General features: G+C 50.2%; 7 protein-coding genes across 7 annotated transcripts; 4 read left to right on the forward strand and 3 right to left on the reverse strand.

Moving 5' to 3' along the window:
* Positions 1-1,203: 1,203 nt before the first annotated feature.
* KY384_000295 (uncharacterized protein) lies at positions 1,204-1,918 on the forward strand (the record flags this gene model as incomplete). The annotated part of the gene is made up of 2 exons (XM_044808832.1): positions 1,204-1,655; positions 1,717-1,918. The coding sequence occupies 2 exons, from the start codon at positions 1,204-1,206 to the stop codon at positions 1,916-1,918; spliced, it is 654 nt and encodes a 217-aa protein (XP_044665585.1).
* Positions 1,919-2,325: 407 nt separating this feature from the next.
* Positions 2,326-4,104, reverse strand: KY384_000296 (uncharacterized protein; the record flags this gene model as incomplete). The annotated part of the gene is made up of 4 exons (XM_044808833.1): positions 2,326-3,094; positions 3,146-3,286; positions 3,338-3,656; positions 3,732-4,104. The coding sequence occupies 4 exons, from the start codon at positions 4,102-4,104 to the stop codon at positions 2,326-2,328; spliced, it is 1,602 nt and encodes a 533-aa protein (XP_044665586.1).
* A 1,162-nt stretch (positions 4,105-5,266) lies between these two features.
* KY384_000297 (uncharacterized protein) lies at positions 5,267-6,264 on the forward strand (the record flags this gene model as incomplete). Its single annotated transcript, XM_044808834.1, has 2 exons — positions 5,267-5,346; positions 5,403-6,264. The coding sequence occupies 2 exons, from the start codon at positions 5,267-5,269 to the stop codon at positions 6,262-6,264; spliced, it is 942 nt and encodes a 313-aa protein (XP_044665587.1).
* A 1,231-nt stretch (positions 6,265-7,495) lies between these two features.
* KY384_000298 (uncharacterized protein) lies at positions 7,496-9,210 on the forward strand (the record flags this gene model as incomplete). Its single annotated transcript, XM_044808835.1, has 3 exons — positions 7,496-8,223; positions 8,273-8,528; positions 8,581-9,210. The coding sequence occupies 3 exons, from the start codon at positions 7,496-7,498 to the stop codon at positions 9,208-9,210; spliced, it is 1,614 nt and encodes a 537-aa protein (XP_044665588.1).
* Positions 9,211-9,907: 697 nt separating this feature from the next.
* On the reverse strand, positions 9,908-10,897 carry KY384_000299 (uncharacterized protein; the record flags this gene model as incomplete). Its single annotated transcript, XM_044808836.1, has 1 exon — positions 9,908-10,897. One exon carries the CDS (start codon positions 10,895-10,897, stop codon positions 9,908-9,910), a length of 990 nt encoding a protein of 329 aa, XP_044665589.1.
* A 241-nt stretch (positions 10,898-11,138) lies between these two features.
* Positions 11,139-11,957, reverse strand: KY384_000300 (uncharacterized protein; the record flags this gene model as incomplete). The annotated part of the gene is made up of 2 exons (XM_044808837.1): positions 11,139-11,300; positions 11,502-11,957. The coding sequence occupies 2 exons, from the start codon at positions 11,955-11,957 to the stop codon at positions 11,139-11,141; spliced, it is 618 nt and encodes a 205-aa protein (XP_044665590.1).
* Positions 11,958-12,626: 669 nt separating this feature from the next.
* On the forward strand, positions 12,627-13,371 carry KY384_000301 (uncharacterized protein; the record flags this gene model as incomplete). Its single annotated transcript, XM_044808838.1, has 2 exons — positions 12,627-12,993; positions 13,049-13,371. 2 exons carry the CDS (start codon positions 12,627-12,629, stop codon positions 13,369-13,371), a joined length of 690 nt encoding a protein of 229 aa, XP_044665591.1.
* Between the last annotated feature and the right edge of the window lie 1,281 nt (positions 13,372-14,652).

The following is a 14,652-nucleotide window of genomic DNA, read 5'->3' on the forward strand; positions in this document are numbered from 1 at the left end:
GCGAGAACGGGCGGGTCTTTTATCCATCTCTAGAAGCATGAGAGTCCAAGCTTTGGGAGACGGCCCAATATTCATGTTGACCAGCCAGTCCCGTCATCTTCGAGCACATGCAGTGACCAGGCAAAACATGTCGTCAGGATAGACTAGGCCACAACGCTCAGCTGATGGTCGCCATGCTACATACTAGCCTTCCCATCCCAAAAGCTTGCACTCGGGAAGGCGTACGACGGTGGTGTGAGGCATACGGACCTGAGCTCCTAACGAGATTCATGGTGGGTGAACTGCCTTTCGGCTCGCAAGAGTCTAGTCGAAAGGGCAATCTTGAGACGTGGTAGGATGCCGGTGGACGGTGAGTAGTAGATGGATGGTGGCGCCTGGTCCGTTCTCAGACGGCCGTATTCCATTGTCGCGGCACTCATCCGCATTATCAGCAGGCATGATGAATCTAGTGAACCTTATATGAAGTCATGATGATGCCCGGCCGTTAGAGATGAGACTGTCGACAAATTTCGTTTGGTGGCGTAGCGTTGATGAAGATGGATGGAGGGAGAAAGCGAGAGGTAGGATTTCTGGGGTCTGCTTAGGCTCCTTAGGCTCAATCCCCGCCCTAAGACTTTAGTGTCCCCACTTAACCCTCTAGGGTCGTCGCCTCCCTAGCGGCCTTCTCCGGGGGATTGACAGGGGCCGGACTGGTATAATCCCCCTATTTTCCGAACCCACGTGTTTTTCCCTCCCAGATGTCGAATCGAAACATGTCGATCATCGGAACCAATATATCAGCCTATCGTCACCCCACGCCGCCACGCACATAGTGGAAAGCTTGACACGTGCGGGTTGGGAAGGGGAAGCCTTGCTGAGAACTAGCCTCAATCCCACATACTCCCGAACCGTGGGCGCCCTACCACCTTCTTCGGCCCAGAATGGACGACGAGTATAGAAGCAGGCCATGAGGCTTGATGGCAGCGATCTGCAGGAGCGCTTTGTGGGAAGACCTACGTAATGCCGTTACCCTCACGCCTCCGCCAGTCCACCTTACACGCGTCGCGGTGGGATTGCATGCCGTTCTGTACTCACCAGTTTCCATCCATTTAAAGGTGCTACGAGATCTTGTGCTGTCATTTTGCCATTCATCACGAACGTACACAAACATCTCAAAACCACTCCGTTCTTACTTGTGCCTTTTGTAAACTCACATCTCTCAAAATGAAGACTTCAATCTCTCTCACCAGCCTTGCTTTCCTGGCTTCTTCTGTCCTCGCTATCCCCACTCCTGACACGAGTGCCAGTGGCCTAGAAAAGTGCTCCGCAACATCCATCACTCCCTGTGTTTGCCCCGCTGGGACCACCTATCGCGAGAGCGTGACCTTCTCCGTGATCGGTGCCGCCGCTAACGACGTCACGAACGTCATCTCCTCATTCTTCCACACCGACTGGCTCGGCGTGTCCCCTTACAAAACATCCGGCACTGACAACGTGCCCGGCGCCGTCCGCACAAGCAAGCTCCCGACCCTCGCCGGCATCTTCGACATCACCGAGGTCGAGACCGTGTATCATGAGGACAAGAAGTTTGGGGGTTTTGTTGAGAAGTTCGAGCAGGAGCAGTCGACGGTGCCGGTGAAGTATGCCAATGGTAGCGGCGAGATCGCAGGTTATTGGTAAGTTGAGCCTTTCGAAACGGCATCATGAAGATACATGGTGAGCTGATACTTATGATAGGATTACCTTGGCTGCGCAACATGTTTTCCAGTACGAAACCGCCATTGAGTGGAGTGTGTACGCTTGCGAAACCAATTACCCGAGGAATTTCGCCAAGTTCCACGAGGAGGCGTTGAAGAACGCGACAGACATCCTTACGAAGTCGAATAAGATCAAGGGCAAGAATGTGGATCCTTTTTCGATTCAGACTTTCTTGAATTGAAGAAGGGGAGACGAAGGAAAGAGAATCGTAGAGCGACAGTATAGACGGTGACGATGTAGATTTTAAATTGTGCAAGAGATTTCTCTTGGAGAGCGGTAGATGGCGAAAAGGATGAAAACCCGATTTAGATAATTCAAACTGTCTTCAAAAATGCCGCAAACAAACCGCTGGAATACTTTTACACGATATTTTACTTAGAGTTACCTTCTCTTTTCTACGGATTATGCCTTTTGACTTGAACGGTAATGTTTTGGTGCGATGTAACCTAAGTAATCTGGGAGTCAAAAGATCTGAAAGTTGTCTATAATGTAGGTCATACTTCGTAAAGGCTATGCTATTTTCAGGATCTAACCATGCAATCTACAGACGTCCATTTCCAGCTAATCCCGCACCTGACATTAAATCTATCATATTTCCTCCGGCGCCTGGTCCTCACCCCAACCTTCTCGCGTATCCTTCGGAATACGGATAAAAAGGGCAGTGAGAACCAGAGCCGTACCAGCCAAGCCCACTGCTAGATACGCAGCTGAATGATAGCCTCTTAACAAATCTGTGCCGTTTTTGAACGTGTTGACTTCTACAGTACCAGCGAAGCCAAGACCGATGCTCATACCGTAGCTCAGCAACGTGCCAACTAAGGACCCTGCGACGCCTTGATGCTCCATTGGCACTGTATTGCTTGCCACAATCTGGGCGCTGGTGGTGATTAGGTCGATTGTATAGGCGGATATGAACATAGCTGGGAAGCACATCGCCCAATATGTTAAGTGTGCTGGAACGGTGGCCAGCAGAACATTGATGATGACCATTGCCGAGCAGCCAATACCCATAATGACTTGGGCTGGTACACGAGGTACAAGCCAGGCGGCGAAGAAGGCGTTTGCGCAGCCCATGATGGTTAGGGGCAGGTACTGAACACCAACTTTGATGAGACTGTCGCCGCGGATGGTTTGCATGTATATGTTCATGTACCAGAAGAAGATACCAAGGCTCATGAACGAAAAGAGGGTGACGAGCATTAAAGTACCGAACGAGGGTGATTTCCAGATATTGAAGGGTAATATGGGCTCCTTGGCGACTTTGGCCTCCCAATAGGAGAAACCTGCGAAATGAAGGGCGGACACTATCAGGAGGACGATCTCGTACGGATTGCTCCACCCAACAAGCGGCGCTTGGCTACAAACATGTCAATATTCCGAAGCTTATTGGATCCAGGATATGCCTTACTTCCAGACAAAATTGAAGAGGATAAGGGCAGCGACACCCAAGTAGGCGCCGACCCAATCAATCGACCCGTTTGGATCGACTGCTTCGTCTTGTTCCACAATGACGATTGCGGCTCCATAGACCAAGAAACCCATCAATCCGCTACCAACGTTAGCGCGACTTTCCGAATGGAAGGCGCACGAGCCCACTCACAGCCATAAGAACACCCATTTCCATTCCGATAGCTGGATTATAACAGCACCAACGAGTGAACCGCCGACGGCACCGACAGGCGCCATTGCTCCGAACAGCCCCATGCCAAGGTTCCGCTTCTTCCCTGGCGGGAAATTGATGCCCAGCAGTGCCACGATATTGGGAACCATCAAGCCTCCACCAATACCGCAGAGTCCTCGCATGATGCAGATGGAGACCAAGTTGTTGGCGAATCCGCCGCATAAAGCCCATACCACCCACCATATGCAGCCAACGGTGAACATGACTTTGTGACCATAGACAGCACCAAGGCGACCACCTGGAAGGAAAGTATTAGCGATCAAACCCATCCCTCACGTTTTGCCCATGGCAGACATTGCCGAACAATACTTACCAATGAGCACGAAGGTTCCTTGAGTCAAAGGATACGATGCGACAATCCATACTGAGCTGATATGCGGTGCGCCCAGAGCCTCACCAATAGCAAGACCTGAGTTGATACCGACGCCCAGAGGAATCATTTGAACTAATTGGGTCACGGTGATGAAGATCATGAACAGGTTCTGCCGTAATTCGCTGGGCGGAGACGGGCCCTTCTCCAATATTGGCTCGGTGTAGGCGTCGGCATTGTAGTTCTCCTTGCTGAGGCCGCTACCGGGGAAGCCTTTGGGCTGATGTAATGTAGACGGGAGATCTTGGAGTTCCTCGCTTGATGGAAACGGAAATCGGGCTACCTTTGGAGAAGATAAAATGCTGGGCGTCGACATCTTCGCGAGTTCGAGGCGGAGATAGCGATTAGGTAGGACGCGTAGATGGACCTGAGGCTCCTAAGGAGATGAGAGTATGAAGTTGCTGGTAAAAGGACATGGAACGTTCGATGTTACGACTTCTTCATTCTTCCAGCGTCGGTATGACGATGTGCAGTCCACAAATCGCCAAGTCTTCAAGTCACCCTTTCCTATTGCGGACGTGTGTGAAGTGCCACCAGTGCTTAGGTAACGAGTCAATGCCTCGCGCCTTCGCCCTTCGGCCTCATGTGGGATGCCGGCACGTGATCTGCATGCGGCCTACTCCTGCCTTCTCACACCAACCCCCCAGGCCATACATGATGCTAACGTCACCATCCTCTAAATTGAAATGGCGTGCTCGGTATGCTCGGCATGCTAACTGCGATGCGATCCGTCGGAAGCTTGTCGAAGTTTCTCTTTGCCAAATGCTCCGAGGATGCCCCAGGGTAATTTCAATGTTACCTTACGCAGGGGCAAGGTTCCTTGCCGAGGCATATGCTGTTCAGAAGGGCCTGACCCTATTTACAGTGCTTTGCCGCTGTGCTGTCTAGCACCAAAGCGATCCCTGTGCTGTCTGCCTGAGATCCGAGCGATCTCGCACGGAAGTATACCCACGTTTCAATTTGACAGGTGACTGGATGTTGGGCAAGTATTGGTAGAGAGAGCTGCGTGAATACAATCATACGATGGATGCTGATCCGTAAGAGAGTGCTGAACTGTACTGACAGCTGCTGGAGCTGAGCTCGACCGCTTTTGTCGCCTGATTATTGGGCTGACCCGTGCATTGATAATTACACCGTCGAGAATGTAGATCATTACATACCGGCGTTTTGTATACAAGCTTAACTCAGTTCGGTTAGGCGCGACATTGCTCGAAACATCGTTGCTTCATGGCAATGCCATGAGCCCACCTCCGTAGATCATGGCTGACGCGTTGTTCACATTGTCCCTTCTTCGACCGCAAACTTTAAAGGTGTGGTTGAGAATCCCACATTCTGCCACCGCACTTGTAAGACATGTCATCTCCTGTGGCGATGTGTCCTTGGGTAGATCATGGAATCGTAGAAAAGACGTGCTTTGAAGACTTTCTTTGATCGTTTTTGATTCTTGCAACCACTTATTCAATACCGAACACAAAAAAATGGCGGCAGCAGTGGAGGCCTTCAGCTCTAGCGATCGTAAGTATCATAACACAACCTCAGCTTACGTCCTTCCAAATGAGTGAGTCGTCCTATTCCCGTCTGGGAAAATTAACCTGACCAAACCTCTCTGCCTAGTTCCGTTGAGCAGAATCGTCTGGATGCACAAGCGGCTGCCATTGTTGAGATGATTGGTGGCTTCCCTTGTCTGGCTCCCATCCACTCCATGACCAACGTGTCGAAGGTGGTTGACGTTGGGTGTGGTACTGGCGTTGCAACTGTGCAATTGGCCAGCATCTTTCCATCTGCTAAAGTCTACGGCCTCGACATTTCGGAGGTCCCCGACTCTGCGCAGAAAATGGCTCCAAAGAACGTTACTTGGGCTGTGGGGAACGTTTTGGACATCGAATATGACAAGCGGGAGAACGACAGTCAGAAACCACGTAACGATAGTGTGATGAGCCATGAAATCTTTACTCCCGGTGAACTCGACTACATCTTCGGCCGGATGCTTTTCCTGGGTATCAGCGATTGGGCACGATACTTTTCCACCACGGCTCGCTCTTTGAGGTCTGGTGGAATCATTGAGCACCAAGACCTGGACTGGAAATTCTACCGTGTGGGCACGTCCGAGTGCCTGAGCGATAAGTGGGATTGGCATAAGCATGTAGTTTCGGCGGCTGAGAAGTCTGGTCTGTCCACCCATGCTGGTTCTGGAGCAGCTCCACTTATGAAAAAGGCCGGCTTGGAAATTGTCAGCGTTCAGGAGTTTGAGTTCTCATTCGTCCCGTCGAGCAAGACACCCAACAGCCAATCTATGGGCAGATATGTGCAGGCGAAACTTATCCCACAATACCCTGAACTGCTCCGTAAAATGCTGGGGGCGGAAGGTATCACAGGAGATGAGCTCAGGACATTGACTGAGACTGCCCTTCGTGACCTTGCGTCTGAGGAGGGTGTGCACCAGAAATACACTGTTACCATTGGAAGGAAGTCTTAGTGGGAAGCATGGAGTAGACTCTTCTACCAGACTAGAATCTGTTCAAGTCTCAGGAAGACTAGCAATCAGAATCAGACTTTTCCCATGTGGCACTTCCCATGTTGATAGTTGGCTGCGGTGGACACCATGTGTCGATTGATTCAAAACAATGCCCTGCTTGTATTTGCCAATTCAGAAAGTCGTCTTCTCCATGATTGCTGATGTAGAAAGTCGCCGTTTCTATGCTTGATGATTTACTGAGTTGCCATCTCCACAGATGCCAGTGCACGAAGCGGCCCTGCTGATGCCATTAGACGATGATTTCAAGCCGTCAGTGACTTCCATTCCATTCTTCAGCGAATTTTTTACTTGGACCTCCACTCACACGCATGCCACGTTCTTTGCGGAAGATACGACGTAAACATTGCACAGAACCGGCTCCCACGATGTCCTGACCCATTGGTGGGCCCACTCTCTGCAATTTGGCGAAAGAGGTCAAAGCGAATTGCATGTGTATCTTGGACCATTCGGAGGAATCACCCAGGAGAGACAAATGTTCCGCCAACGTGTGACTAGTGTAGAAAGCTTCTGTTCATGTTGAACCATGCCTGCGTCCGTAAGCTCTCGGAACCCACAGGATCTCGATTCGCTCAGCTGTAGGACAAAGGAATCTCCTGAGCAACGATCGGCGCTTCACCAAGTACCCCTGTAGACTAGAAGGAGCTCGCATTCTTCTAGAATATCCCATATGCTGCTACACTAGGCTGTAGGTAACGGCTGACCCCGATTGTACGCCTTGTACGTATGTGGGATATTAAACCTTAGGTAAAGCATTTGCCTCACTCTCAGCTCTAGCCTCCGTTTCACTCGATATCGTACCTGGTTGCATTCTCCACGTGGATCTTCCTGCGACCCAATTTGGCACTGATTGTGACACATTTACGTGTACAATATGACATCACAACCATCAGGATTTCTGCCGGACCGGCTGACGGGAGAAAGCGCCATCACACCATCATCAATGATCCTGCCGTCGCTAATGGTATGCCACTGACGTGATATGGTAGCCTCATAGCCAGGAAGTATGTCGATACTACTTGCAACTGCCGTAGATGCTCAAACTGAGCATATAAAGTGTGTAGTCCTCTTGATATTCCAACTCCTCAGGCTGTAGATCCTGCCTCAAATCACCTGACTCACTTGCCTTCTCTTGCCTTCCCATACTCATCACTTCACTCTCACAACACTGAAGATGCTTCGATATTCACCGAAGACGTCTCCAAGAGACGCAATCTCGACAATGTCATACATAGTATGCCTGGGAACGGTAGACTGCATGGTCGCCCAGGTCCTCCAGAATCCTGGATTGTGGAAATCTTTTGCGTCTACCATGAAGGCTGCTTCCGACATTCACCTAGACACCTACCTCCAATTCAGCATGTTACGATTTGCATTGAGTAAGCCCCGGCTGAACGAACCCTATGTCTTGCTTTGTATCTCCGGCTTTCTTGGTGCTCTAGCCCTTTTTACGACACTTCTGTCGTGGAAAAAGCTCAGCAAGCCTGTCGAAAACATCGATGAGACTGGGAATCGCCGCATATACCAAGATTTGAGGGTCCTGAAGGCACAACATGAGACAGCGTCCATCCTATCAGACCTGGTTGACAAAGATGGAGCAGGAGCGTGGCCGCCGAAAGCCAACCATGATTCGTGGCCAGCCGCGCTTCAGCCGTACAAAGATATTTACCTGGAGTGTGTTCCCTTGTTGCCTGCCGCAGAGCCATCGACAGATGATGACATTAATCAAGAGCGACGTGGCAAATACCGCTCTTTGATGCGAAAGCTTCTGCAGGAGCGCATCAACGTCACTGAGGTTCAAAACCTAATGACTGCCGTCGAGGCTGGAGACTGGAGTGCCTGCCCCCGAGATGCTTACAACGGATTTTATTGTTGCGTTGCGGTCTGCCGACACGCGTATCGGTACCTTCCCCGCGCATGGATGAGATGTATTAAGGCTAATAAAGTATAGTTGGGGAACTATTCCGGTTGTTAAAGTCGCTCAACTTGAGAAAACGGTCGATTTTCCAGAGTCACTGAATGTTCCATGGCCATATCTTCAGCAAAGCTTCGGTGTCGAGGCGGACTCCGGCAACAATACGGCTAACGTTCTGCACAACTTCAACGAGAAAGGCGAAAGAGTCTATAAAATCAACGTCGGCATGTCAGACGTGATTACCTCCTCAGAGGAGACCTTCTTCCGCATGTTCTACGATCTGGAAGTTTTGGTATGTTCGCATCCATGAAACTGATGTTGTGACCTTGCTAATGATGTCTCAGGCGTTCCCGATCTATTACGACATGGTTCAATCTGGTATCTGTTTCGAGAGAGGTGACAAGGAAACGTGCCTGCAACACTTGGAAAGCATGACCTTTAGAGTTCGACATCTTCTTATGGTCTTTTATCAGAACCTCACTGAGTCTAAAGTGTCGCATTCAGTGTGGCTAAGTTATGTTCAAGGCTTCCAAGGCTGGGGTGTGGGAAGAATGATTGACGGCGAATTCGTCAAGTTTGATGGACTTTCCGGCAATCACGTCCTTTTCTTTCAAGCACTAGATGCTTTCCTGGGTATGGACCGTTATCTTACGGACCTGAACATGGATAGATATATTCCAGCCAACCAGAGAGATCTATGTCTTTCACTCAAGAAAAACTGCTTTCGGAACAAGCTGGATGAGACAGCCGATTCAGCGATCGCGGAAGAGATCAAGAAGATCGTGAACCATTTGAAGGTGTTCAGAGCAGCTCACAGGGCTCGGGTGATGCCATATCTGGAACAGCCAGCCCCCGAACGGTTGACAATGACGGCTGGAAAGTCTGTACTTGAGACTCCATCCACCAAGGATATCAAGGAGGCTTTGAAGGTTTTGGACGACATGTTGGTCGTTCGACTGAAACAGACGGTCTAGAAATCCATTTCATTGGGAGTACAGTCCCGGAATATTTCCAGTATTGAAAAGTGTCGGTTTAGCGAACATTAGTGTTAGGAAGCATTTCCCCCAAGGGCTTTGGGCCCAGAATGGATCAATGACGACGCGGGAGTTTTGAAGCATAGAACGTTAGTTGTATGAATATCCCATTTCAAGGAAAATTGAAACCTGTGAATCCAAGCTCGACTTTTTGTAGATCCCAAATCCACCCTCTGGAACTCTCGAATCATATCTTTTAAGAAGCTGTATCCCTAAGTCTAACATAAATCGTCCTTACTGCGACGAAGAGGTTCAAGTATTTGGCATAACTGTGACCGTGCTCATGATAGTAATCTAGTGCAATGATCGCTTTGTTGAAGGATACTTCGTTCAGTAAAGCCGGCGGAATTCAGAGACTTCTTTCGCCATAGCGGATATCGAACAGACGGATTTGGCATTGTGTAGGATGACCCGGGGTTCATCCTTCAGGAACCCACCTATCACAAAACGACCCTCGTCTTTGTGAAGCCCGTTATGAGCACTTTGGACCCTCCTGTTAGAAATTGTCCCTGAGATCGGCTAATTTTATGGGTGCAACCTTTCACGTCCGACAGTGTATGTCTATCGTGCTTCAGCTTCGCATAGAGCAAGCTCGCATGCTAAGAATGAAAAGTTTCATTCCATTCATCGCTGCCGTTCATTGGGACGTATTTGGACTGCCCGCCTCTTGTATGAACGTTAGAATCTCAACCATGAGTCTTTCTGGCTGATCCAGCTGTATCAGATGTCCCGCTTCTTCGACGACCACAAGCTTCGTCTCGCCTCCTAGCTTCTCCCTCAGCTTCTCTCCGCGCTCGACAGGAACCCATCGATCTTCTTTCCCCCACACAACCTTGACCTTCACTCCTTTCTGTACCACCTCTTTATACCTCTCCTCCACATCCTCAGTAACTCTTCCACTTGCCTGCGCAAAGACTTTCACAAAGCCGGCTTGTCCCGGCCCCTTCGCTTTTTGCCCCTCCTTAGTGACCCACCACCCCACCAAATCATCCTCAACCTCCTCTTTCAGGGGCTTGAATGCACCGGGTTTTATATAGCCCCTAACGATTCCTTCAAACATGTTGCCCGGGAGAGCCTCAAGGACTCCCTGATTCGTATTGACCAATTTGAAGAAATCCAGGCCCCAAGGCCCCACTGCAACAACATCCACGAGCAGGAGGCTTGCATATTCGCATCCATGCTCAATATTGGCTCTCAGTGCACACAGCCCTGCATTGTCGTGTGCGATCACATGTGGCTTCTTGCCTCTTGTACCGCCGCTTCCTTGTTCCTGCTTCCCTCCTCCTGCTATTGGGAAGCCCCATTCCGCAAATAATGCCGCGAATACCTCGGTCTGCATCCAGAGGCCGCCATCTTTCGTAATGTCATACTCAGCACTAGCTTCCGGAGCTGGTGACTCCCCATAGCCTGGATTATCAAACAGGTAGACCGAGTGGCCTGTGTGTGAAAGGGCGAGGGCAAAAGGAGCCCAGAGGCGTGATGACCACGGCGTTCCGTGGATGAAGATCACTGGGATGCCATCTGAAGGGCCAAGCCGAGTGTAGCGAATGCGAAAAGGCAGGGGAGAAGATGGTGGGTAGGTGAATGTTTGGGTGAGAGCTGTGGGGCCTGGCGATTGGGAAGGCATGTTGGTGGGAGCAAGTAATAAGGGAAGGCAGATTATCGTGCTGTATGAGACGGATCAATTGATCATAATACGGATCTACCGCGCCGATGAAGAGTGCGGAGTTCCATCTTGCTGACGTCTTACAGCGGGCGCTAAGGTATGGGAGCGGAAATAGGGGCCGCGAATGGGCATGCCCGCGAATGGTTCTGCTTTAGGGATAAATGCCGCCAGTAGAGCCTTAAAGAGAGCCCACTGGAGAACGTCAAGTCATGCTTTCCTCGACGCTCGTAGCATTACCCATCAAGCTACTATCTTTCTTTTTTGGTGAGCTTATTGCAAGCCATAAACATTGCATAAGAGGCACTGAAAAGTCTACCAATTCAATAGCGCCGCCATTTTGGTTGAACAATTTTAATTTTACAGACTGTCACCTCATCCGCGGTACGTTGAAATTACCTCCTTGTCTCTACTCATCGAGTATTGCCCATTTCGCGTCACCCAATAGGCTATTCCTTACCCGCAGAAGCTCACGGGGGCGGGATAAGGGCCGGATTGCCTACGAATCCAGGTGGCTGGCGTCCATTGTTAGTAAATGCCTGTCTGAATGCAGGTTGGGCTAACGTACGAATTGCTCAAAAATTCTCTGCTTGATTCTCCAATCCTTACCAACACGGGTCCATGTGTCATGGTACTTGCCATACAGTGTCACAGCTGAGCCAACCCATGTTGTGGAATTCTTGCCTGGCCCTAAAAATCCGGCTGTAACATACGCGGTGGAGTTGAGGGAATCCCCAAGATCCTCGATGACAGTTGTGCTTACGGCATGCTGGGAGACGATACCGCCGAGGCCCCTTCTCAGAAATGCCTCGAATGCGGGCAGGCCTTTATTGATGGAGCCAGCGTAGTCGGCGTAGACATCAGGGGTGAAGATCTGGTCCAAATGGTCAAAGTCATCGTCGTCAACGAAGATGGCGAAGCGAGACAGCGTAGTCCTGACTTTCAGTTCTTCTCCGGCATTGAGGGCCCATGTGAAGGTAAAAAGTAGTGGCAACAATGCCAAGCATGCAAGGAAAGGTCGCATATTGTGTAAAGGTCTAGAGCGCAATTTGGTCTTGAGGAGGTGGGGATGCTGAATGCAGGAACAGGTATGTATCCTCATGATGCAGCCAAGCACTGCTACTTATATTGTACTACAAGTGGGATCCATTCCGCAAACCGGGGGACAGTGGCATCATATCCCTGAGAGAAACATTGTCCGTGATGTTGGCCGCACGAGGGTCATCTCCTGATGCTGAGAGGCTTCACTGTGTCATCCACAGGTCCGATCAGTCGACCCGCAAGGCTCACTAGCCTTGGATATTCAATATCAGGTAGATGTCCCACTCTGGCCACTTGTGTTACGGCAGGCAAATTGTTTGGGTAGTGGCCGGTGGGATGGCGTGCATGTGGGATGCGGATTCGCGTCGGGCCACGTGCGCCACCGATGCTTGAAAATGTTCCGTTCGAAAACGTGTGCATGTTGAAATGACATCACAAGCTATCAAGGCTGCATTGTCAAGCGAGCTCAGGGTTTGTGAAAATGAAGCTCCTGCAGGGCCAGCGTGACATGTCATTTCATCTTCATCTGCCCTTCTATCTTTCGCTTCCAACTCTCTTTAGCCTATGCTACCTCGCTACAAATCCTTCTAGGCCTGAACATAGTGCCTTCTTCTAAAGAAAGTGACGATTGACTCATTACATCGCGTAAAAGATGCCAACTACCCAACGAGCACTTTCCCCATCGGAGGGCAATGACGCGTTGGGTGGCATACCTGAGATCCTCTATTTCGACTTTCAATCACGTGGGCGTGGGCAAGCTGTTCGCTTGCTGCTAGAAGATGCCCAGATTGCCTATGACGATACGCGCTACAGTTTTCCAGAGTACCCTGAATGGAAGGAGACGGGGCTCGCCAAGCTCAACCCGGTGAAGACGATTCCCGTGGTCAAGTTGAACGGGAAGATCTTGACACAGTCATATGCCATCCTCAGGCATTTTGCGCGAGTACTGGGGAAATACGGAGGGCAAAGTGAAGACGAGGAATACTGGATTGATGCAATCACTGATGTTGTTTCGGACTGTAAGCTCTGACCTCATTCGCTTTGTTTGCAACAATGAGTGACTGTTGCTTCAAGGGCGGACGCTTTTCCTCGCCGCTTTCCTCAATCCGAACCAGCAAGAAACATATCCAAAGCACCAAGAAGGCGACCGTAAACGTTTCCTAGAGGGCATTCAGTCGCATTTGGCAACTCACGACTCGAAAAGCGGGTCTTTTATCCTGGGCCAGAACTTTACCTATGCCGATATCGTCCTCTACCAGATCTTACACGACGAGAATCTGACACAAGAAGGAGGGAAGGGTCTTCAGGAGTATCCAAGACTCAAGGCTCTCGTCAATGCGACAGAGGAGCGCCCCAATATCAAGGCTTTCTTGGCTAGTGACCGTTACCGAGGATAACAACTCGAGCGTTATCGGTAGATGTCCTAGTTAGCTAGCTGCTATGAAGGATTTACGATTGCTCATAATGGCTATTGGGAGCAACTTCGTGGCAAGAAAACCCAGCAAGCCACGTAAATGCCTATTATCTTTGGCAAAACTTTGATCAAAGAGGGCCACCCCCTGGTGCCCCCTCGCAGAAAACTTAGGGATGGCTTTTGCAGCTCGCAAAACCTCTTCAAGAACCCTTTTTCGAATACTTGATTTTGCAGAGAAGGTTTGCGTTGTCTCAGAATGTACCCCGGATGTATGTGATCCTACGAGACCACTTACTACTCATGGGCTCTCCGCCCTCTCTGCCAACCCCGCCAGCATTGGTTTCGTCGTCCAATGATCTAGCACCCCCCTCCCCAGACGATGGCCCACCGCTTCCACCCTTCGCTTTTTATTGCTCCCCTAAACCTCAAATGCACAGTTGAGTACCCTTCCCGCCCCTCTGCATCTTCCAACAGAATCGCCCAAGAAAAGACACATCCGTACCTTTCGCTCCTGTATATCAAAGCCCTTGGTGCTTCGATTTCCATAACATTAAACCACTTATCCCTGCCTGAAATGATCCTCTTGTCAGCGCGGCCAATGCTCTCTTCTCCCAATTCACCCGAGTCTCACAAGTCTCCGTTCATTTACGTCTACACAAAGTCGACACATTCCCTGCAAATTGATACAGACTTACCGTAGTCCCTGACCCTATCCCCCACCACCAGCGTCTGCCACTGCGGTTCGATCCTTCTGCTAGCTGTCCATCCTGCGGGAAAGAAGCGCTCCCAGAACGTGGTGAGATACCATCCTCCGCGACCTGCGCCGAGCTGCAAAATCCACGGCCAAATATCAGAAGCTGAAGCATCTATGACCCGATATTGATCGTACAGCATGGGTGCCACGGGGATGAGGTTGTCGCCTGGGTAGGCTGCAGGGGTGTGGGAGGCAGTCATTCCGGGAATGTTAGGGGGCTTTTTTTCGAAGACAGCAGAAAGAGACGCCAGAATTATATATCTTTATTTTTGAAAATAAAAGTATTGATGTTGTATTTGTACGCGAGAGTGGCTTTGGCGCGGACTTTGATGAGCACCGAGGGCCCGCCAGGCCGATGAGAGTGAACGCCAACATTGGCCATCTTACGCTTCGATGTGTAATATAGGCAGATAATCACATATGGCATATAGACGTTGACACATACCTTCAAGACAAGACAGTATGAGAAGAGTACTCTGAACGTCGAGGAAACACGGCCACTTCAAGAAG

The sequence above is a fragment of the Bacidia gigantensis genome (assembly GCF_019456465.1).
Source record: "Bacidia gigantensis strain McMullin 20006 chromosome Unknown contig_49, whole genome shotgun sequence".
Classification (NCBI taxonomy): Eukaryota; Fungi; Ascomycota; class Lecanoromycetes; order Lecanorales; family Ramalinaceae; genus Bacidia; species Bacidia gigantensis.